General features: G+C 41.5%; 1 protein-coding gene across 1 annotated transcript in view; it reads left to right on the top strand.

The window, feature by feature from the left end:
- Positions 1–16,883, top strand: part of veph1 (ventricular zone expressed PH domain-containing 1) — a 90,562-nt gene that overhangs the window by 58,672 nt on the left and 15,007 nt on the right. The window contains exons 11-13 of the mRNA XM_080888854.1: positions 2,972–3,111; positions 3,370–3,504; positions 13,121–13,238. Of these exons, the coding sequence (XP_080744980.1) occupies positions 2,972–3,111; positions 3,370–3,504; positions 13,121–13,238 (393 nt within the window). The remainder of the gene's footprint in view (positions 1–2,971; positions 3,112–3,369; positions 3,505–13,120; positions 13,239–16,883) is intronic.

The raw sequence follows: 16,883 nt of genomic DNA, 5'->3' as shown, positions 1-16,883 counted from the left end.
TATGCATATGTAGGATGTTTGCAAGAAGCACACGTATGCATGGGAGCAGTTTTGGTGAGCGTGAATGATGAGCACTTTCCTACTTTTGTGCTTGGAGTTCAGGTAGAATCAAAACACCAGTTCAACCAGTTCAAATAAGCAAGAAACAAGAAACCGCTTAAACTAATCTAATCCATTTTCTGAAACTTTCCAATCCATTTTCACAATTCCGCACACCTTCTTCTCATATTTAGGGATTTGGTGCTTTATTTTCATTCAGTTCAGATCATTTCTGCTTATTTTCAGTTTTCCAATTCGATTCGGTTCACTTGGATTAAGCCTTCACTGCCATCTTTTAGCGGCTCTTGTCATCACCTTTTGCATATCCAAACGTTTTTTAACTCGACCCAGCCCCTCCTACGATGATAAATCCTAATGTGACGTAAGTAATAAAAACGCATCATGTGGACTTGTTTTACAAAATGAGCACATTTAGAAAGAAACGCATTTAGCTGGACAACGAGAGCTCCCAGAGCCTACACAGCACATTCAACAATACATGTTATCATATGCATATTACTGCAGTTTAAGTAAACAGTTAGACATGATATTCCAGTGTGTACTCCTTTCTCTGAGCCAACCACAGACACAAGGTTGTAGTGAGGCATTATTCTTTTCACCATATTCATGATGAAAAACACAGAAAACCAGATGCGTACCCGATACAGCACAGGAGGTGGTGATATTTTGATTGACACGTGAGGATGTTATTGCTCCGCCTTTGGCCTTAATGTCATTTTATCTGAGAGGCAGCCAAGAGTCAAACGGCACCCACACATTACACACACATGAAAACAGGAAACAAGACAGAAAATAACAAACTCCTCCTTTGGCCTCTGGTTAATTGATTAAATCTGAAGGTGAATGTAAATATAACCAGCAGTTGTGTACTTTGAGTTTGATGGCTTAGTATTTGGTCCTGCTGGCAATGAGAATCCACCCAAAGGCTCGCAGCCTATGATGTCACGGGTGGTCTCAGCTGGATGATGTCATCATGCTCCTGGCTGACCTTCCCACGAGCTGCTGACCCTTCATCTCACAGGATGAGGATTACACAGAAGAGTGCGCTTGAGCGCTCAGTCCAAACATATATTCTGCACGTCTGCACATGCACATGGACACAGTAAAAACACGCTGCGTCCACATGCTTTTTTGTTGATGCCGCACTCACAGGGTGCCTCTTTGCTGCTCGGAGTTTTTCTGCTGATTTCATCGTGAGCTGCTCTTGGTTTGTAGATGATGCCTTTTGGGTGGGATTCTGTTGTTATCGTCAGTCTTACTCGTTCTCTTTCTTTTGTTTGAAAGCTGGGTACATTAGTATAATGCAGGACTTTCTAAACTGGAGCTCGTGTACGGCACTGTGCAAAAGTTTTGTTTTTTTTTTACTAATTTTTAATCAGTCCTTCAGGCTTTGTCTGAAAAACAAGTGTTTCTGGCTTGTGTTTCACACTAGATTTTGTACCTGATCAGACAAACAACCAATTTTAAATTGAATCGTTAGGCTCTTTGTCACTGAAGTTATGAAAAAGCACAAAATATCATCTTTGCACCAACAATATGATTCAAAAAGAGCTATGAGCCGAAAACTTGGCAGATCTGAGCGCAGTATGAAGTGTGTCCTTAAAATAATTTGGGGAAACTGAATAAGTGGAGTACAAAGAACAAGTGGCAGAAGAGGATGAACAGTATCTGAAATGAAATCTGGCCTTTCAGTTGATCTATCTACAGTTTGCTAGAGCCTCATCAGAAATGTCAGACGTGTCTCAGTGGAAGCAAGAAGCCAGTGTTAAGGAAGGGAGACGGGGAGAAAAGGCTGAGGTATGCCAACTCACACAAGAGCTGGACTGAAAATCAGTGACAACAGGTCTGATAGAGTGATGAATCCAGATGTGAAATTTCTGGTTTGTCACTGTGCAGAGAAAAAGGTCAGGAGAGAGATACAACAGTGAGTGTCTACATTCATCTGTAAAACGTGATGGAGGCTCTGTCATGCAGTGGTGTTGGGGATCTTGTCAAAACTGGTGGAATTATGAATGTAAATCAGATTTTGAGCCACCATGCAATACCATCTGGAACGTATCTTATTGGCAGTGAAGTGAAAGCATACCTAGATAGCAAACACACAATGTCATGGATTGGCCTCCCCAGAGTCTGGACCCCAACACTATTGAAGCAGTGTGGGACCATGTTGACAGAGAACAGAAAAGCCAGCATCCAAGGAAGAGCTTTGAATATCTTAAACGATTCCTAAAAAGAAATGATAAGAAAGCTAATGTAAGAGAGTTCAGGCTGTGTTGAAGAATAAAGCTGTCCATACCAAATATGACTTTTAAACTCATTAGAATTGTACAAACTCCATTTCCATCTTCCATCCATCCATCTTCTTCCGCTAATCCGAAGCTGGACGAGTGATATAATCTCTCCAGCATGTCCTGGGTTTGCTCGGGGGCCTCCTCTCGGTGGGACATGCCCGGAACACCCCACCCAGCAGGCATCCTTTTCAGATGCCCGAACCACTTCAACTGGCTCCTTTCAATGTGGAGGAGCAGCGGCTGTCCTCTGAGCCCCTCCCGGATGGCTAAACTTCTCACCCTATCTCTAAGGTAGAGGCCAGCCACCCTTCAGAGTTAGCTCTTCACCACGAGGGACCGGTACAGCGTCTGCATCACTGCAGCCGCAGCACCTGCCGTAGGTGCCGTAGGGGTCGCCTGCATTGTGTGCTGGGAGGCAGCCAGGAGTGGAGGCCCTGGCAGACTGATCCCAATACCAAGACTGTCAATTTTCCATTATTACTGGTATCGTCAGTTTGTTGAGCGAAGTTTGCCAAAGGCAGCGAAGAAAATACACAAGACCACGTGCAAATGCGGAGAATCATTTTGAATGATTTGGTAAATATTAATATTTTATCATTTTTGCTCTTTTTGTGATGCAGATTCCAGTCGAGGTTGTGCGGCCAAGCTTTCGTTCTCCTGTCCTTTGAAGGGTCACTACTGTCTGTACGCCAAATCCTGCTTCAACCTGACCAGCCGACAGCCGCATCTATGGATTCACATCATGTTGTTACATTTACAGGTGCACCCAAATGTCCCGCTGTAAAAGCAGACAAATGTGTTAGTAAGTGTAAGACGTGCATCTGATGTCATTGGTCTTTGGTTGCCTGAAGGTCTGAAATATGTTGTTTCTTAAACATTTCGTATTGGAGAATAATTGAGAACCTTCACTGACTAGGATAGTTTCACGCTCTTGCGCAGTCTTTTGTGTCTTTATCTGAACCATATCTCAGTTTTTAAATTTGTTTTTGTTCTCCTGCTCTTGTATTTTGTCTCTTAGAGTAAGTCCAGCGTACCTCTCAGCACCAGGGACGAGTGTGTCCAAAAACTGGGTTCTCTTTGGGAAAAGACGCAGCTTAAAGGAGCTCACAGCTTTTCTATGGCCATGACACAGCAGACTACCCCACACAAGAAGGTACTGGACCACCGCAGTGTGGGTGTGTGTGTGTGTGCGCAATCATGCAGCTTCCTCATAAAAGCTATCTGTTTCCACCAGAGAAGATGAAGTCATCGCTTGCGTAAAAGAAAGAAATAAAGATAGGGAAGCGTCAGCACCCACTTTGTTTAGATATGGAAGGCACTGAATGGACGTGTTTGTATACAGGACCTCCGTTCGCCCTGTCTTCTCATCTTTATCATGTCTGTTTGTGTGTTTGCAGATTTGAAACACTGAGAAAAAGCAATTGAACGAGAGGGGGGTTGGGTGGGAATGGTGTGGGGGGTGAATATGTGCGTCTGGTTTGGTGAGAACGTGGAAATGGGTGGTGTTCTTCGTGCTGTCGCTTCTTATGTGTGACAAGCTAAGTGCTCATTAGGAAATAATTAGGCTCACAAAGAAAATACAGCTGTTATTTGTCTTTCTCTAAACGTGTGTTGTGGTTGCAACCAGCTGTGGTTCCCATATGGAGCCCTTACAGAAAAAAACACAAGTACACTTACAGTGCTGAGAAAAAGTGTTTGGCTTCTTCCTGTGTTCTTAGTTTGTTTGCATATTTTGCACACTTACATGTCAAATTTTAACATTAGACAAAGATAAGCTGAGTAAAAAGAAAGTGCAGGTTTTAAATGATGATTTTATTTATTTAATCAAACCTGTCTGCCCTCTAAACGTTAATAACTTGGTGTGCCACTCGCAGCAGCAAAAGCTGCACTCAAGTGTTTGTGATAACTGGCAATGCATCTTTTGCATCACTGTGGAGGAATTCTTCTTTGCAGAATTGTTTTAATTCAGCCACACTGGAGGGTTTTCCAACATAAACAGCCTGTTTGAGGTCGTGCCAAAGCATCTCAATCTGATTTAAGTCCGGACTTTGAGTAGGCCACTCCAAAACCTTCATTTTGTTTGTTTTAACCATTCAGAGGTGGACTTACTGGTGTGTTTTGGATCATTGTCTTGGTGCATAACCCCTGTGTGATTGAGCTTCAGGTCATGAACTGACGGTCGGTCATTCTCCTTCTGGATTTTCTGGTAGAGAGCAGAATTCATGGTTCCATCAGTTACAGGAAGTCGGCGCCAGATCATCACACTGCCAGCACCACATTTGACTTAATTGCTGTGTTAGTTTTATGGTAGCTGTAACGGGACTCAAACCTTCTACTAAGTTCAGTTTTTGTCTTATGAGTCCACAGAATCTTTTTCCAAAAGTCTTGGGAATCATCACACGTGAGACGAACTTTTGTTTTCTCTTTTGTCAACAGGTTTTTCTCCTTGAACTCTCCAGTTTTTGCCCAGTCGCTTTCTTGTTGTTCAATCACGGAAACTTAATTGGGAGTGTGTGTGGACACGTTTATGTCGCCACATGTTAAAACAGCTGCGCTTAGCACTTATACACCTGCGTCACATACATACCCATAGGGTAAACAACCTCACTCTCTCACTGTCTGATTTGATTATCCACGAGCGAATTACTTTCCTGATGATCTCAATAGTCCTAAATTAGATCACATTAAACTCTTGTTTGTTTTAGCTGGAGGCCTATAAAAACACAGACCCTGAAGCTACACATGCAGTGATTTTTTACATTTATGGGCCATATAGCCATGCTGATAACACAGTGCTTCAGCTGACACGCTCGTTGTTGTGTTTGGTCAGACAAATCCCTTGTACGTGCCAACAACAACAGTGACTTTACAACTTACGATGATCATTCACTTTCACTATTTCATGTTAGTAAAACTGTAAGCTCTCTTTCCCACTCAATTACTGCTGTTTTATCAGGTGCCTGTCAGATTATGGCCCTCTTTTAAAAGCGTATTTTCTTGTGTGCCACATTTATTACTGTCACTGAGTCCTAGTTCCTTGCTTCAGTTTCTGGTTTTGTTCATGATCATTCTGCCTGATGTTTGTTTTGTATAACCTGTAGTCTTCCCCGCTTGTGCCCCTGTGTATCACCTTAGTACAGCGGTCCCCAACCCCCGGGCCGTCCATGAGTCGTTTGGTACCGGACCGCGAGAGTTGAGGCTCGGGTGCGAAATTGATGGTTTTCAGGATTTTTACGTTAACTCGGTTTCCCTGGGTCTTTTCCCGTGTTGTATTTGTGTGTCTTATTTTGAAAGAAATATTTATGTGTTACCATAGCAACCAGAGAGCATTAAGGGGCAGAGAGGAGGACGTTACTCTCAATGTTGTTGGCGCATTTCAGGAGGACGCTGCTAATAAAGTTACACAATTACACAGTGAATTTGTGTTTATTATTATATTTACAAAATACCACATTTTTTGTCTTGATCGTGTCATTTTATTTTGTTGTATTTATCCTGTTTTACTTTTGTAGTCTTTTGTACTTTGTGCTTGTCACGTTATCCCTGATCTGTTCCCTGTTCCACTGTAGCTTCATTACCTTTTGTATTTATTGTTCCCTAATGTGTTCCCTAGTGCTACCCACTGTAGTTTGCTTTTCCTCATGGCGCCTGGACTGTGTTTTTCTTTGATTGTTCCAGCATTAAATCTTTGCCGTAGGTTAATTTCCGCTAACGTCCACCATACTCCACACAGCGTATCCTGACATGGACCCTGAATCTTTGTGCTTTGCTCTTTGTTTCGACACACTGAGTCTTTCCTTTTCACTCGCTTTTTAAAAAAGCAATAGAAAAAATGAGATGGTTAAGTTTTTAGAAAAGGTCATGGATCACAGCATTCACCCTCTGAAAACCAGCTTACCCAGTGACTGTGACTGCTGGGCTTTAGAACGATTTACATGTGGCAATGACAATTATAATCACCACTGCCTAAAGTTGGTGCATTACTGTATACTGCGTATCTTGGTAGTAGTTAGTTGAGGCTCAGGAGGCAGATCAGATTGCGTGCAATTAGAAAGTTGGTGTCTCAGTCCCCAACTCCTCCAGTCTGCATGTTGAAGCCTTCTTGGCGAGGATACTAAACACCAAGAACAGCTACAACACCGTGGACATTGATTAAACAGCTGTATTTGTTGGCCTGGGAATTTAGAAAAGGGTCTGCAAAGTTTCAGCACAATATTCCAACAATGCATAAGTGCAAATGTCTGTGAAAGAAATTATACTGTGTAAATGGACTGTTAATTGTTACGGTTAAGATCACTGCCTTCACATTAAAATGCACTTAGTGCAAAGTATTGACGGGGAGTGGCAAATACTGCACCGGTAGACTTAAACAAGTTTGCTCACCACTACTAAATTATCTTAGCAGAATGTAAAAACATGCTGATGCTGACAGCTTCGATTTTGGTGATCCGGAAACACAAAACAAGCAAAATTAGTGTTGAGGTGAAAGAAAAAAAACAAAGGTGTAATTTAAGAGGAGTAAGGAGGAGAAAGAGAGCCACTACTCTTTTCTCCATCCACATTCATCACACTGCCTCTTTGCTTTCTTTCCGCCTCAATGAGATCTACAGCTTCTCTCCTGTCACTGTCAGCCAAACAGCATCGCACATGATTTGACAGCAAGGAGAAGAGCCGCGGGACAAGGAAAGCTGTTATATGTGTGAGACAGAAAAGGTTACCAGTTACATCCGTACTGACAGGAAGATTTAAAGGGAGACCGTAGGGCTTTACAAGGCTTCGGTGATTTAAGAGGGGCTTGTGTTTAGCTTCTGACATTTTGGGTTAGTAGTTTTATGACACAGAGAAAAGCTGGTGGAAGCAAAAATGGGGGGATGGAGGGCCTAAGGGCAAGAGGGGGGGGGGACCTTAAACAAGTTAATAACACTTGCTTTACAAGTTACAAATACATAAAGTTGGAAAATAGTAAAAGGTTAAAAGAATAAAGATGTAAAAGGATAAAAGTGAAGGAAATGAGGAGCAGAAAGGGTGGGGAGGAGCAAAGATGGTCAGATGGGATGCAGATGAAGAGAAAAGGAAACTGAGAGGTACTGAAGGGGCGGTTAGCAAGGAGTAAACTTTGCCGAGGAGAAAACTTAAGGAGTGGGGATTATCTTACATAGTGAGAGGAAGACATGGCACAAGATACGAAAGGAGACAGAGCAAAGTCCGTGGAAGGAGGTGATTGAAAAGTATTGTTTCACTCAGTTTGCCCAGCGCGTGAGAGTTTGTTGATACAACTGTGGTGAAGATAACTTTTGATGGAGGGAGAGGAGGGAGGAAGGCGGGGTACTCGAAGATAAAGATGGGGCCGAGGCTGTGATTAGATAAAGATGCTCGGGGACGAAACAAGGGTAGAGGAGACAGCTGACCTCTGCGTGTGCCCGTGTGAAAGGAGTTTTATAGTCAGGACCCCGGCCTGCCAGACAGAGCCGCAGATGAAAGTCCGCAGGAACAGAAATAAAGCACGTCCCTGTTTATTGCTTCAGTCCGCCTCTCCTCCACTCCCCCTTCCCAACACTCCCTCTTCTTATCCACTCACCTTTCTCCAGACGTACACTCCCCTCCCTCCTCCTCCTTCCTGCTTCAGTCTCATTCAGTTTTCTCTGCGGAAATTTCACCTTTATTCTTACAACCTCATCAACCACATTTTTTCCCTCCATTTCTGGAGTTAATAACAGTTTGGCTTCTTAAAAAATCTTTTATCATTCCCAGTTTATTAGAATATCTGGATTTATGTTAGAAAAAAATGAATAAGATAAGATTTTAAATGGCAAAAACAACCTTAAGGACGCATTTTGCAGATTTGGTACATTGAGCATTGTTGCAGTTGCCGTCAGCCATGTGCACTGGCAATCTCGAATCTTGATGAAAATATAATTGTAAACTTAAACAAAATGATGAAAGGAGAGAGAGGAATGATAGAGAGAGGTGCACAAAGGGGGTTTAGTGAAATCTCTGCGAGGACAGACAGATTACATTCAGACGCACATAATCCAGCCTTTGTTTCTTCATCTCTTTATTGAATCCACCTTTGGGGGCTTGATGAATCAAACATGGCCATGTTTGTCCACACAAGCTGTTGCCCGGCTGCAAATTCATCTCTCCAACCTCAGCAGCATCAAAGCTCACATTTGAAAACACATACTGGATGTTTGTTCCGTGCATTACGGCCTTTCAGTTGCGATAATTTGATTAGACACATACGCTGGAGTTTAAGGCATTCTTGTAATGGGCTCTGGAAGCAAATACATCTGATCTTACTCATTTTTCTTTGTTGGTCATTCATTTCTTCTTGTATTTTGCAGCAGATGTCGGGTTTGCATTCACTGTTAGACACTGTTGCTCAACCTCTGACTCACAGCCGGTCCTTTTATCTTCTCTCTGCTTCTGTCTCCAGTTGCTGCTTTTCAGAGGTTTGCTGTGTCATCGGTAAACGATGTTAAAGCTATTTCAGTAGTTGGCTCCTTGAAGGTCCGTAGAAAAGCTGTTTCTGCTTTTTCTTTTTCACTTGTAAAGCCAACAAAGACGAGATTCAGGTGAGTCTAAACTACGACACGATTCATGAGTCGTTCTGGTTTCTCATCCATCCACAGAACAACACCGTCAGGTCAGGTCAGTTTCATAATTTGCTGGACAAAGGCGGTTTGTGTATTTTTGTCTTTGTACATCACCAATTTGTGATTGAAGTGCAGACTTCCAACTTCAATTCAAGGAATTTTACAATTTGTTGGGGTTTTTTTTGCATTTGCTGTTCAGGATATTTGATATGATTCAAAGTGTTTAATATATTTTAACTATAATTTTAAATATGAGGTCCAAAGAGAGATGTCAGTGCAAGTGAGGCAGGCCATCGTTAGGCCGGAAAAAAAACAAAATAAACCTGTCAGTGTGATAGAGAGTGAGAACAAAAAAATCCGGACTGACTAAATCTAAAAACAATAAATTCACTGAGCAGCTCAGCAACACCAAAAAATGCCTCAAGTACCACAAAACGCGACCGAAGTGGCCGACAGGATTATTCCCATGGAAAAACAGCTTCACAACATCAAACCAAGTCAAGAACACTCTCGGGGAGGTAAGAGTGTCAAGGTCTATAATTAAGAGATGCCTTCATGAATGTGAAAACAGTGGATTTACAACAAGCTGCAAACCACTGATTACACTCAAGAACAAGAAGGACAAATTAGACAGAAAACACTTTTAAAAAGCCTGCGCAGATCTGAAAGACATAGAAAAGACAAACAAAACCAAGACAAATGGTGAATGATGGGAAGAGAAAACAGGCATGTATGGCTGCCAGTAGAAGGAGGTCACTAGTGTTTATGGATGATGTGACTGCTGATAGAGCAAGATTTGATTTGTAATTGTAATGCATGAACATATATTTTTAATATATAATCAAATGCTACCACAGCCTGATAAGCACTCCTTTTAAAACGGGTGGAGTGGTTCTTTAACTATATTAACATTTGGTAGATAACCCCACCTTTGACGCTATTTAAAGACGGCTGTAAAAAGTCGTGACACCCTCTGTGGGTTTACATTGGAGCCAGTTTGAAGCTCAGAGGTGCAGCTTACTGACATTTCCTGGAAATACTGCCTGGAGCTGCAGATGGCCAACGTTAGATACTTTAGCTAAATCCTGCTAACATATTATAATCAGTTAAAACAATAAACGCTCTCCTATATTTCCAGATAGCAACATATTAGGAACGTATTAGCGTAATTATGAAACACAGTGGAACTACGTGTGGGGGGAAGATGTGCACTGTATTTTCTAACATATTTGGTACCTCTGCAGTGTAGCAGAGTACAAGTATAAAACAGTATATTGCGAAAACAGTCGGGTAACATATTTGTCATACCATTCGACTCTCATCTCCTCGTCTTCTCTTTTATCCTTTCACTAACTTTCTTGTCTTTCGCTCCTGCTTTTCTTTTGCAAATCTTTTTCTGCATTTGTTCATTTTGAAGCTTACATCTCCTGAAGACCACTCAGTCCACTGCACGTTATGAGTATATTAATGTTGGCGTAAACCCACAGATGTTCGGTCTCTCCCAAACCACATATGGTCTGGGTTTATCTGTATCTGCAGGCAAATCCCCTTCATTTTTAGTCATTTAAGTAGTAATAACATAAAAAATCAGATGTGACATCTTTCCTTTTTAACATCAAGGGGGATAAATTAAAACACACTAGTAGCTCAGCACAGTGTAGCTACATTCAGTTTTTTCTTATAGTCATTTAAATCCATCTGCATTTGTTAGCCTGCTTGCTGAAGTCAGAAGTTTTACTGATGATCAGTGTGCAAGAGCTGTTTTTAGAGAAATCCTGGAGCCGCGTGTATGTGGTAGGTTTGTTTCTGGGGTATTTGAACTGTGCAATCATGATAAAAGAGATCTGGGAAACCACATAACAGCACTGCAGAAACATGGTTTTAGTTAAAGATAATGTAAATTTATGGTAAATGTACGGTATATGTAAAAAAACAAAACAAAACTAATGGTAGTGATCGATCATTTTCATGTTTTTCTCCAAGGAAGAAAAAAAGAAATATGTCAAGTGTCACTGAAGTGTGTTTGTGTGAATTCAAAGTGAAGTATAACTCTTACCATGTGCAGGAGGTCTTGTGGGATTTCTGGTGGGGGTCTAGTCTTCCATTGTTTGCTCTTCTGACACAGATGCAAAGTTGATATTTTCAGGATTTTTGTTAAGTAGCTACTTCTTAGAGTTAAGAATCCCTTATGCATGTGTGATTTTGTATTTGCTTATGCCCTGAGCTGTTTAACAACCACAGGAATGTTAGTATAATCTAAATAAAACATAGATATATATAAAAATCCCCCGCTCGCCGCTGCGGGTGGTTCATCCTTCAAGCTCGGGTGCTCTCCCAGGGGCCCGGGGGCTTGAGGGGCCTGCGCAGTGTCTTAGCTGTTCCTAGGACGGCGCTCTTCTAGACAGAGATCTCAAATGTTGTTCCTGGGAGTGGGAACCACTCCTCCCAGCCTGGGGGTGACTGCACCGAGTGCTCCGGTTACCACTGGGACCACTGTTGCCTTCACCTTCCACATCTTCTCGAGTTCTTCTGTGAGCCCTTGGTATTTCTCGAGCTTCTCGTGTTCCTTCTTCCTGACGTTGCTGTCATTCGGTAATTCTGTAAACTCTTTGAAAGGTCTTTTAGTGCTTTTCGTGCAAGGGTCTGTGTGTTGCATGTAAACCACAAAGTGACGAGTATAATAATAACAGCAATCCGGAGCTACGCCAGCAGCTCAGGAAAAGCTCCGGAAAAGTGCAGCAATCAGTGCAAGAATTCTTCCATGAACTTGATCATGATTGTTTTAACCCACTTAAACACATCTTTTAATGAAATGTTTTTTATTCTTTTTTATTAAAAAGAATATATTTAACATTTATGACAGATAGTTAGATAAGTAGATACTTTATGGATCCCACAAAAGAAATTGTTGTTTTATAGCAGCATGATAAAGGATGAAAATAGTACAGTCTACAATAAAGTTAAAGTTACACTGTTATGTATGATTTAATCTCTTTGTTTTTGAGTTACCTCAGTTACAGCTGCTCCGGTCCCTTGATTGATGAGCCAAGAGGTGAAAAGGGGGCGGAGCAAGCCTAGATGGAGAACTGCAAATTGGCTCATTCCATAGCTCTGGATCATGGGGGGGAAATGGAGTTCGTTATGTTAGTTTCAGTTAGGTTTTGTGTGTTTTTGTGGGCTGATCAGCCCTATTTAAGTTTCTTTGTCTCATTTAGGGAGGTCAGTTTGTTTGAGTTGCCAGTATTGTTTGTTGTTAACTTTGAGTAGATTTCTATTACTTTGACCTCTTTTATGGGCACAAGATTTTGATTTTTTTGTATAATTTAACCACCTTTGTTTTTGGGTTAAATAAAAAAACTTTTTTTCGGGACTTTAACCTGTGCCTGACTTTCTTTCACTCGCTCAATCACAAGGGGTTTTATAACACGAGAGAGTATAAACAGGTATATATACAACAGTGAGAAAAACAAAGAAGTGAAAATTGATTAATTAAATGCATTAATAAATACTATGTAGACTATAAATCTAAGAATGATGTTGTAACTTTCACCTTCCTGTTTTGGCTAAGTCATCTTATGGTCCTCAGCTGGTCCTCGTCCTTTACCTGCTTTCTTCTTTTTAATTCAGCCCGAGCCTAATTTTTGTACGTGTTTTTTTGCCTTTTTCATGCACATTCCAAAGCTTCCAATGATCCATCTTGGACACCACTCAGTTTTTTCTAATGTTAAATTCTTCTGCTTCAGCACAGATGCCTGATCTCTCCGTGATATTTCTCATTACATAGAGAAATGGGAGCTGAGCTGTCCCGCTGATGTACTCATTCCTTATCTTATCCATCCTGGTCACTCCCAGTATGAACATATGCACCTACAGCTCTGCCTCCTGTCTTTTTGGTATTGCCAACACCTCAAACAATGCATCATAGCATGCCATCTTGTAAATCTACCCTTTCTCACTTGCTGGTATCTCTATGTTACAAATCATCCCTCACACTCCTCTCCACCCGCTCCACCCTGCCCGCATCCTGTTCTTACTCTCTCTTGTGCACTGTCCGCTGCTTTGGATGGAGGCAGTCACTATTGATCACAGCAGATACAAAGTTTAAATAGGACAGTTTAGTATTTGAGATGCTCAGTTGTTCCATGTATTTGTTTCCTTTCCGTTTGCCTTCAGGACCTGGACAACCTTCAGATCCAGCTAGAAGAGGTGCGCTTCTTCGACTTGTTTGGATACAGTGAGGAGGAAGGAGGCTGGCTCTGCTTCATGTGTAACAACCCTGAGAAAGCTACAGGTACACACACGCACACATATATGCACGCTAAGACGGGCACTGAGAATAGAAGGAATGAAGAAATGAGCTCTTCTTATCTGAAAATTGAAGCCCTCCACCTTTATAAACACTTCACTGTACATTTCCGCTCTTGCATATCGTCAAACATTGAAATTACACACTTTGCCTCACACACTTTGTCCTCCTGCGGTTTCCCCTGAATGGCTCCCATCCTTTTCTGTCTTCAGAGGAATGAACAACAACTAAAGTGGGATTTTAAAAGATTGCTTTCTCATTTCATGTCATCTCACCAGCTCTCTTGGGCACAGTTTTCTCTCTCTGGGGAGCTCCATGGGATGTTTTCCCTCAGAATGCCTTCGAGGCACATGACCTCCATGTGTGCGCGAGTGAGTGAGAGTAACATCAGTGGTATGTAGCCTCATCCGTCTGTGAGAGCGTGGCGATAGATGTAGCTGCAGCGCACAGAATGTGCTTAAGTGAAGTGTGTTCACTTCATCTTAATGGAATGAAGTCCAAGTTGGCCCAGATATGAAAGCAAGTAACGAGCTATGAACCAGGCTAAACGGGTAGGAGCCATCAATCAGACAGAGCATGAAACGTGTTTTAAGCTAAACATTTCTTCGCATTTTTGTAGATGTTTAAATATCATTTATTAAAAAATACTGAGGAACTTTTACTTTGTGCCATGCATACATGAGAGATCACTAGGACATTTACTGTTGTATTGTAGCGTTAAATAAATAATTAGAGAATCAGCAGAAAGCCATATTCAAGTTTTGTGAGGTTTTCTTTCGCTTTATCTAATGAGAAAATTCTTATAAAAGGCAGGTATAACTAAAGACGCTGCCTCTGTCTGTGTGTGTGGCAACATCTCAAATAGATGGACTACAGGTCTAGATTGGCTAACCCTAATGTTCAGGCCAGCTGTGGATACTTGGAATAACACACAGATCACAGTCCACTTGGATGTGGCTCTTTATAATAATCAGAAATCAGATGAGATTAATGAGAAGTCTGTTTAAACAAATGATCTTCATACATTTAAGTGGTATTGACATTTATATGGCTCATTTCAAGACTCCTTGATATAAACAATACAGAAGCCAATTGAACTCCATTCTTTGCGCTCCGCTGCTAACCGGTGCATTCACTGACCTGGCTGAATGACTGCAAGGAATGGATGGTTACCTTTTTAGACTCGTGCCAGTTTCTCTTCATTACAGGAGGATTTAGAAGGGGAACAGTGATACCCTGTGTCCCTGTGGGGCTCTGTGTGTGTCTGTGTGTGCCTACAGTACTGTGCAAAAGTCCAGAGCCACTCCCAACGTCTTTGTATTTTGCCAGAGTTTGTTCTCATTTTTCAAGTGCTCTTGAGCAGCTGTTCTCCATGTGTTTCGAACTTTTTCTTAGGACATTGGCTGCTTTTTCACTTTGATTCAGTCCAGTCGTTGTAGCATTTGCAGAGAAATGTTTTTTTGGTTTTTTTTAGCCACTTAGCACTGCCCTATGAATCATCATAAAAAAAACTCACAGGATGAAGCAGTGTTGTCTACACATAACAGATAACTTCGCAACAACCCATTTTCAAATGGTATCTTTAGGCACTTTGTTACCAGCGGCCTGTCACAACAACATATAACACATGTCCTCATTTATTAAGTTGAATCTACATAAAATGCCAACGATAACAAATGACCAAGCGCAAACACTGTGCTGCTGTACTGAAGAAGATTTTTTCTGACAACTTTTTACTTTTACTTCCTACATTTTTAAACAAATATCTGGACTTTCTAAGTAAAGAGAGTCTGTACTTTGTCAACTCTGCACAATTTAGCAGACATAAAATAGTGTTTTATGTCTGTCAAAATAGTATTTTCAGGGTGTCCTTACAAAAACTAAGGAAACCAGAGAAGTGGAAGACAGAACAAGAGGTAGAAGGCCTAAAAAATTATCTATGGCAGATAGTAGCAGAAGTATCTTAGGTGTAGGGATGGGTACCGGTGTCCGGTGCCATATAAACGGTAGTAACCAGACCGAAAAGCAGCGCACATTTCGGTGCTTTATTTCGGTGCTTTTTTTTCCTGAGCTGTGATACACTTCTAGCCAATCATTTTACGTTTCCGAGGATAGTAGGCGGGTCCAGGTACGTACGTTCTTTTAGAGCAGAGCTACAGATTAAAAATGTCCAAGGCGAAGCGGTCAAAAGTCTGGCTGTACTTCACAGCAAAATATGCAAACTCAGCAGCCTGCAACAAGTGCTTTAAGCTGATACTGTGATACTGTCAAAGGAGGCAACACCTCAAATCCGATGAAACACCTGGCGATGCATAGCGTTTTTTTAAAAGCCCAGAAATGCGCCGTATTTGATAGCTTGCTGTGAGACCTCACATCGAGCACATCTACTGCGGGTGGGTTGCCTGTTATCGGACCCGGAGTTAGCAACATCCCCAAAAACCCGAAGAGGAGAGTCCTGGCCCCTAGCCCTGCCAGTGTAGCAGAAATGATGACGGATGATGATACAGCAGCAGCCATTCTTCTCTGCGTGAGTAGCTTCATGTTGTTCGTGTGTAATTTACGTTGAGTAGGCTAACCACGTTATTACATTAATGCATGTAAGGTGAACTAGCAAACATCATCATAGCTACATGCGGCTGTCTTCTTGTTTGATGACAGATACTCCCTTCACTCTGGCCAAAAAGGCTAAAATGACCAAAGAAAAAGAGGGAAACAGTTAAACATGAGAGGTTTTTGGACAAAGTTTGTGTTTTTTCCATTGTTTAAGCACTGCTTCCAGCCAAGAGTGATACCATATATGCCCCATAGCTGCAGAAAAGGCTAACATTGTTATCTTTTTACAAAAAACCAGCTGAACATGAGAGGTTTTTGGACCAATTTTGTGTTCTCCATTCTTTAAGCACCGGTTTGAGCACCGTTTAAGCACCGGCACCGTTTCAAAAGTACTGATTTGGCACCGGTATCGGATAAAACCTAAACGATACCCATCCCTACTTAAGTGTCCATAAGATATTAAGATACTGTTAAATGTCTTTATGTCCTTAAGAAATAGGGGGAAAAATCCAACAAAGACCACCAGAATTGGACTCAGTGGCAGGGTGGCTGTGAGGAAAAAGGGAGAAAAGTCTGAAGTACAGCAAATTAGACAAGAACTGGACTGAAAATCAGTAGCAGCAAGTCTGATGAATCCAGATTTAAAATTCTTGGTTCAAATCCTCATCGATATCTTATCGAAACTGATAGAATTATGAATGCAGAAAAGTACCATCAGATTTTGATCCACCATACGATACCAGCTGGAAAACATCTGATATCTAACAGCTTCATTTTCCAGCACAACAGTGATCCCAAATGCACTGCCAATGCAGTAAAAGCATATCTTTATATGATTGTAGGGTCTTTATGTTCCAATATAAAGGACCTTGAGGTGACTATTGGCACTATATGAATTGAATTGAGTTGAAAACACACAATGGCACTTATCAGTCATGGATCGGCCTCCCAGAGTCTGGACCTCAACATTACTGTAGCATGCACATTAATCTCATGTCGACAGAGAACATAAATGCAGCCAACATCCAGAGAAGAGCTTTGAATGTCCTTCAAGGAGCCTGGAGAAATATTCCTGAA

The sequence above is a fragment of the Rhamphochromis sp. 'chilingali' genome, assembly GCF_963969265.1.
Source record: "Rhamphochromis sp. 'chilingali' genome assembly, chromosome: 8".
Taxonomy (NCBI): Eukaryota; Metazoa; Chordata; class Actinopteri; order Cichliformes; family Cichlidae; genus Rhamphochromis; species Rhamphochromis sp. 'chilingali'.
Note: the sequence above shows the minus strand (reverse complement) of the source record. Positions and strands in the feature narration are given on the sequence as shown.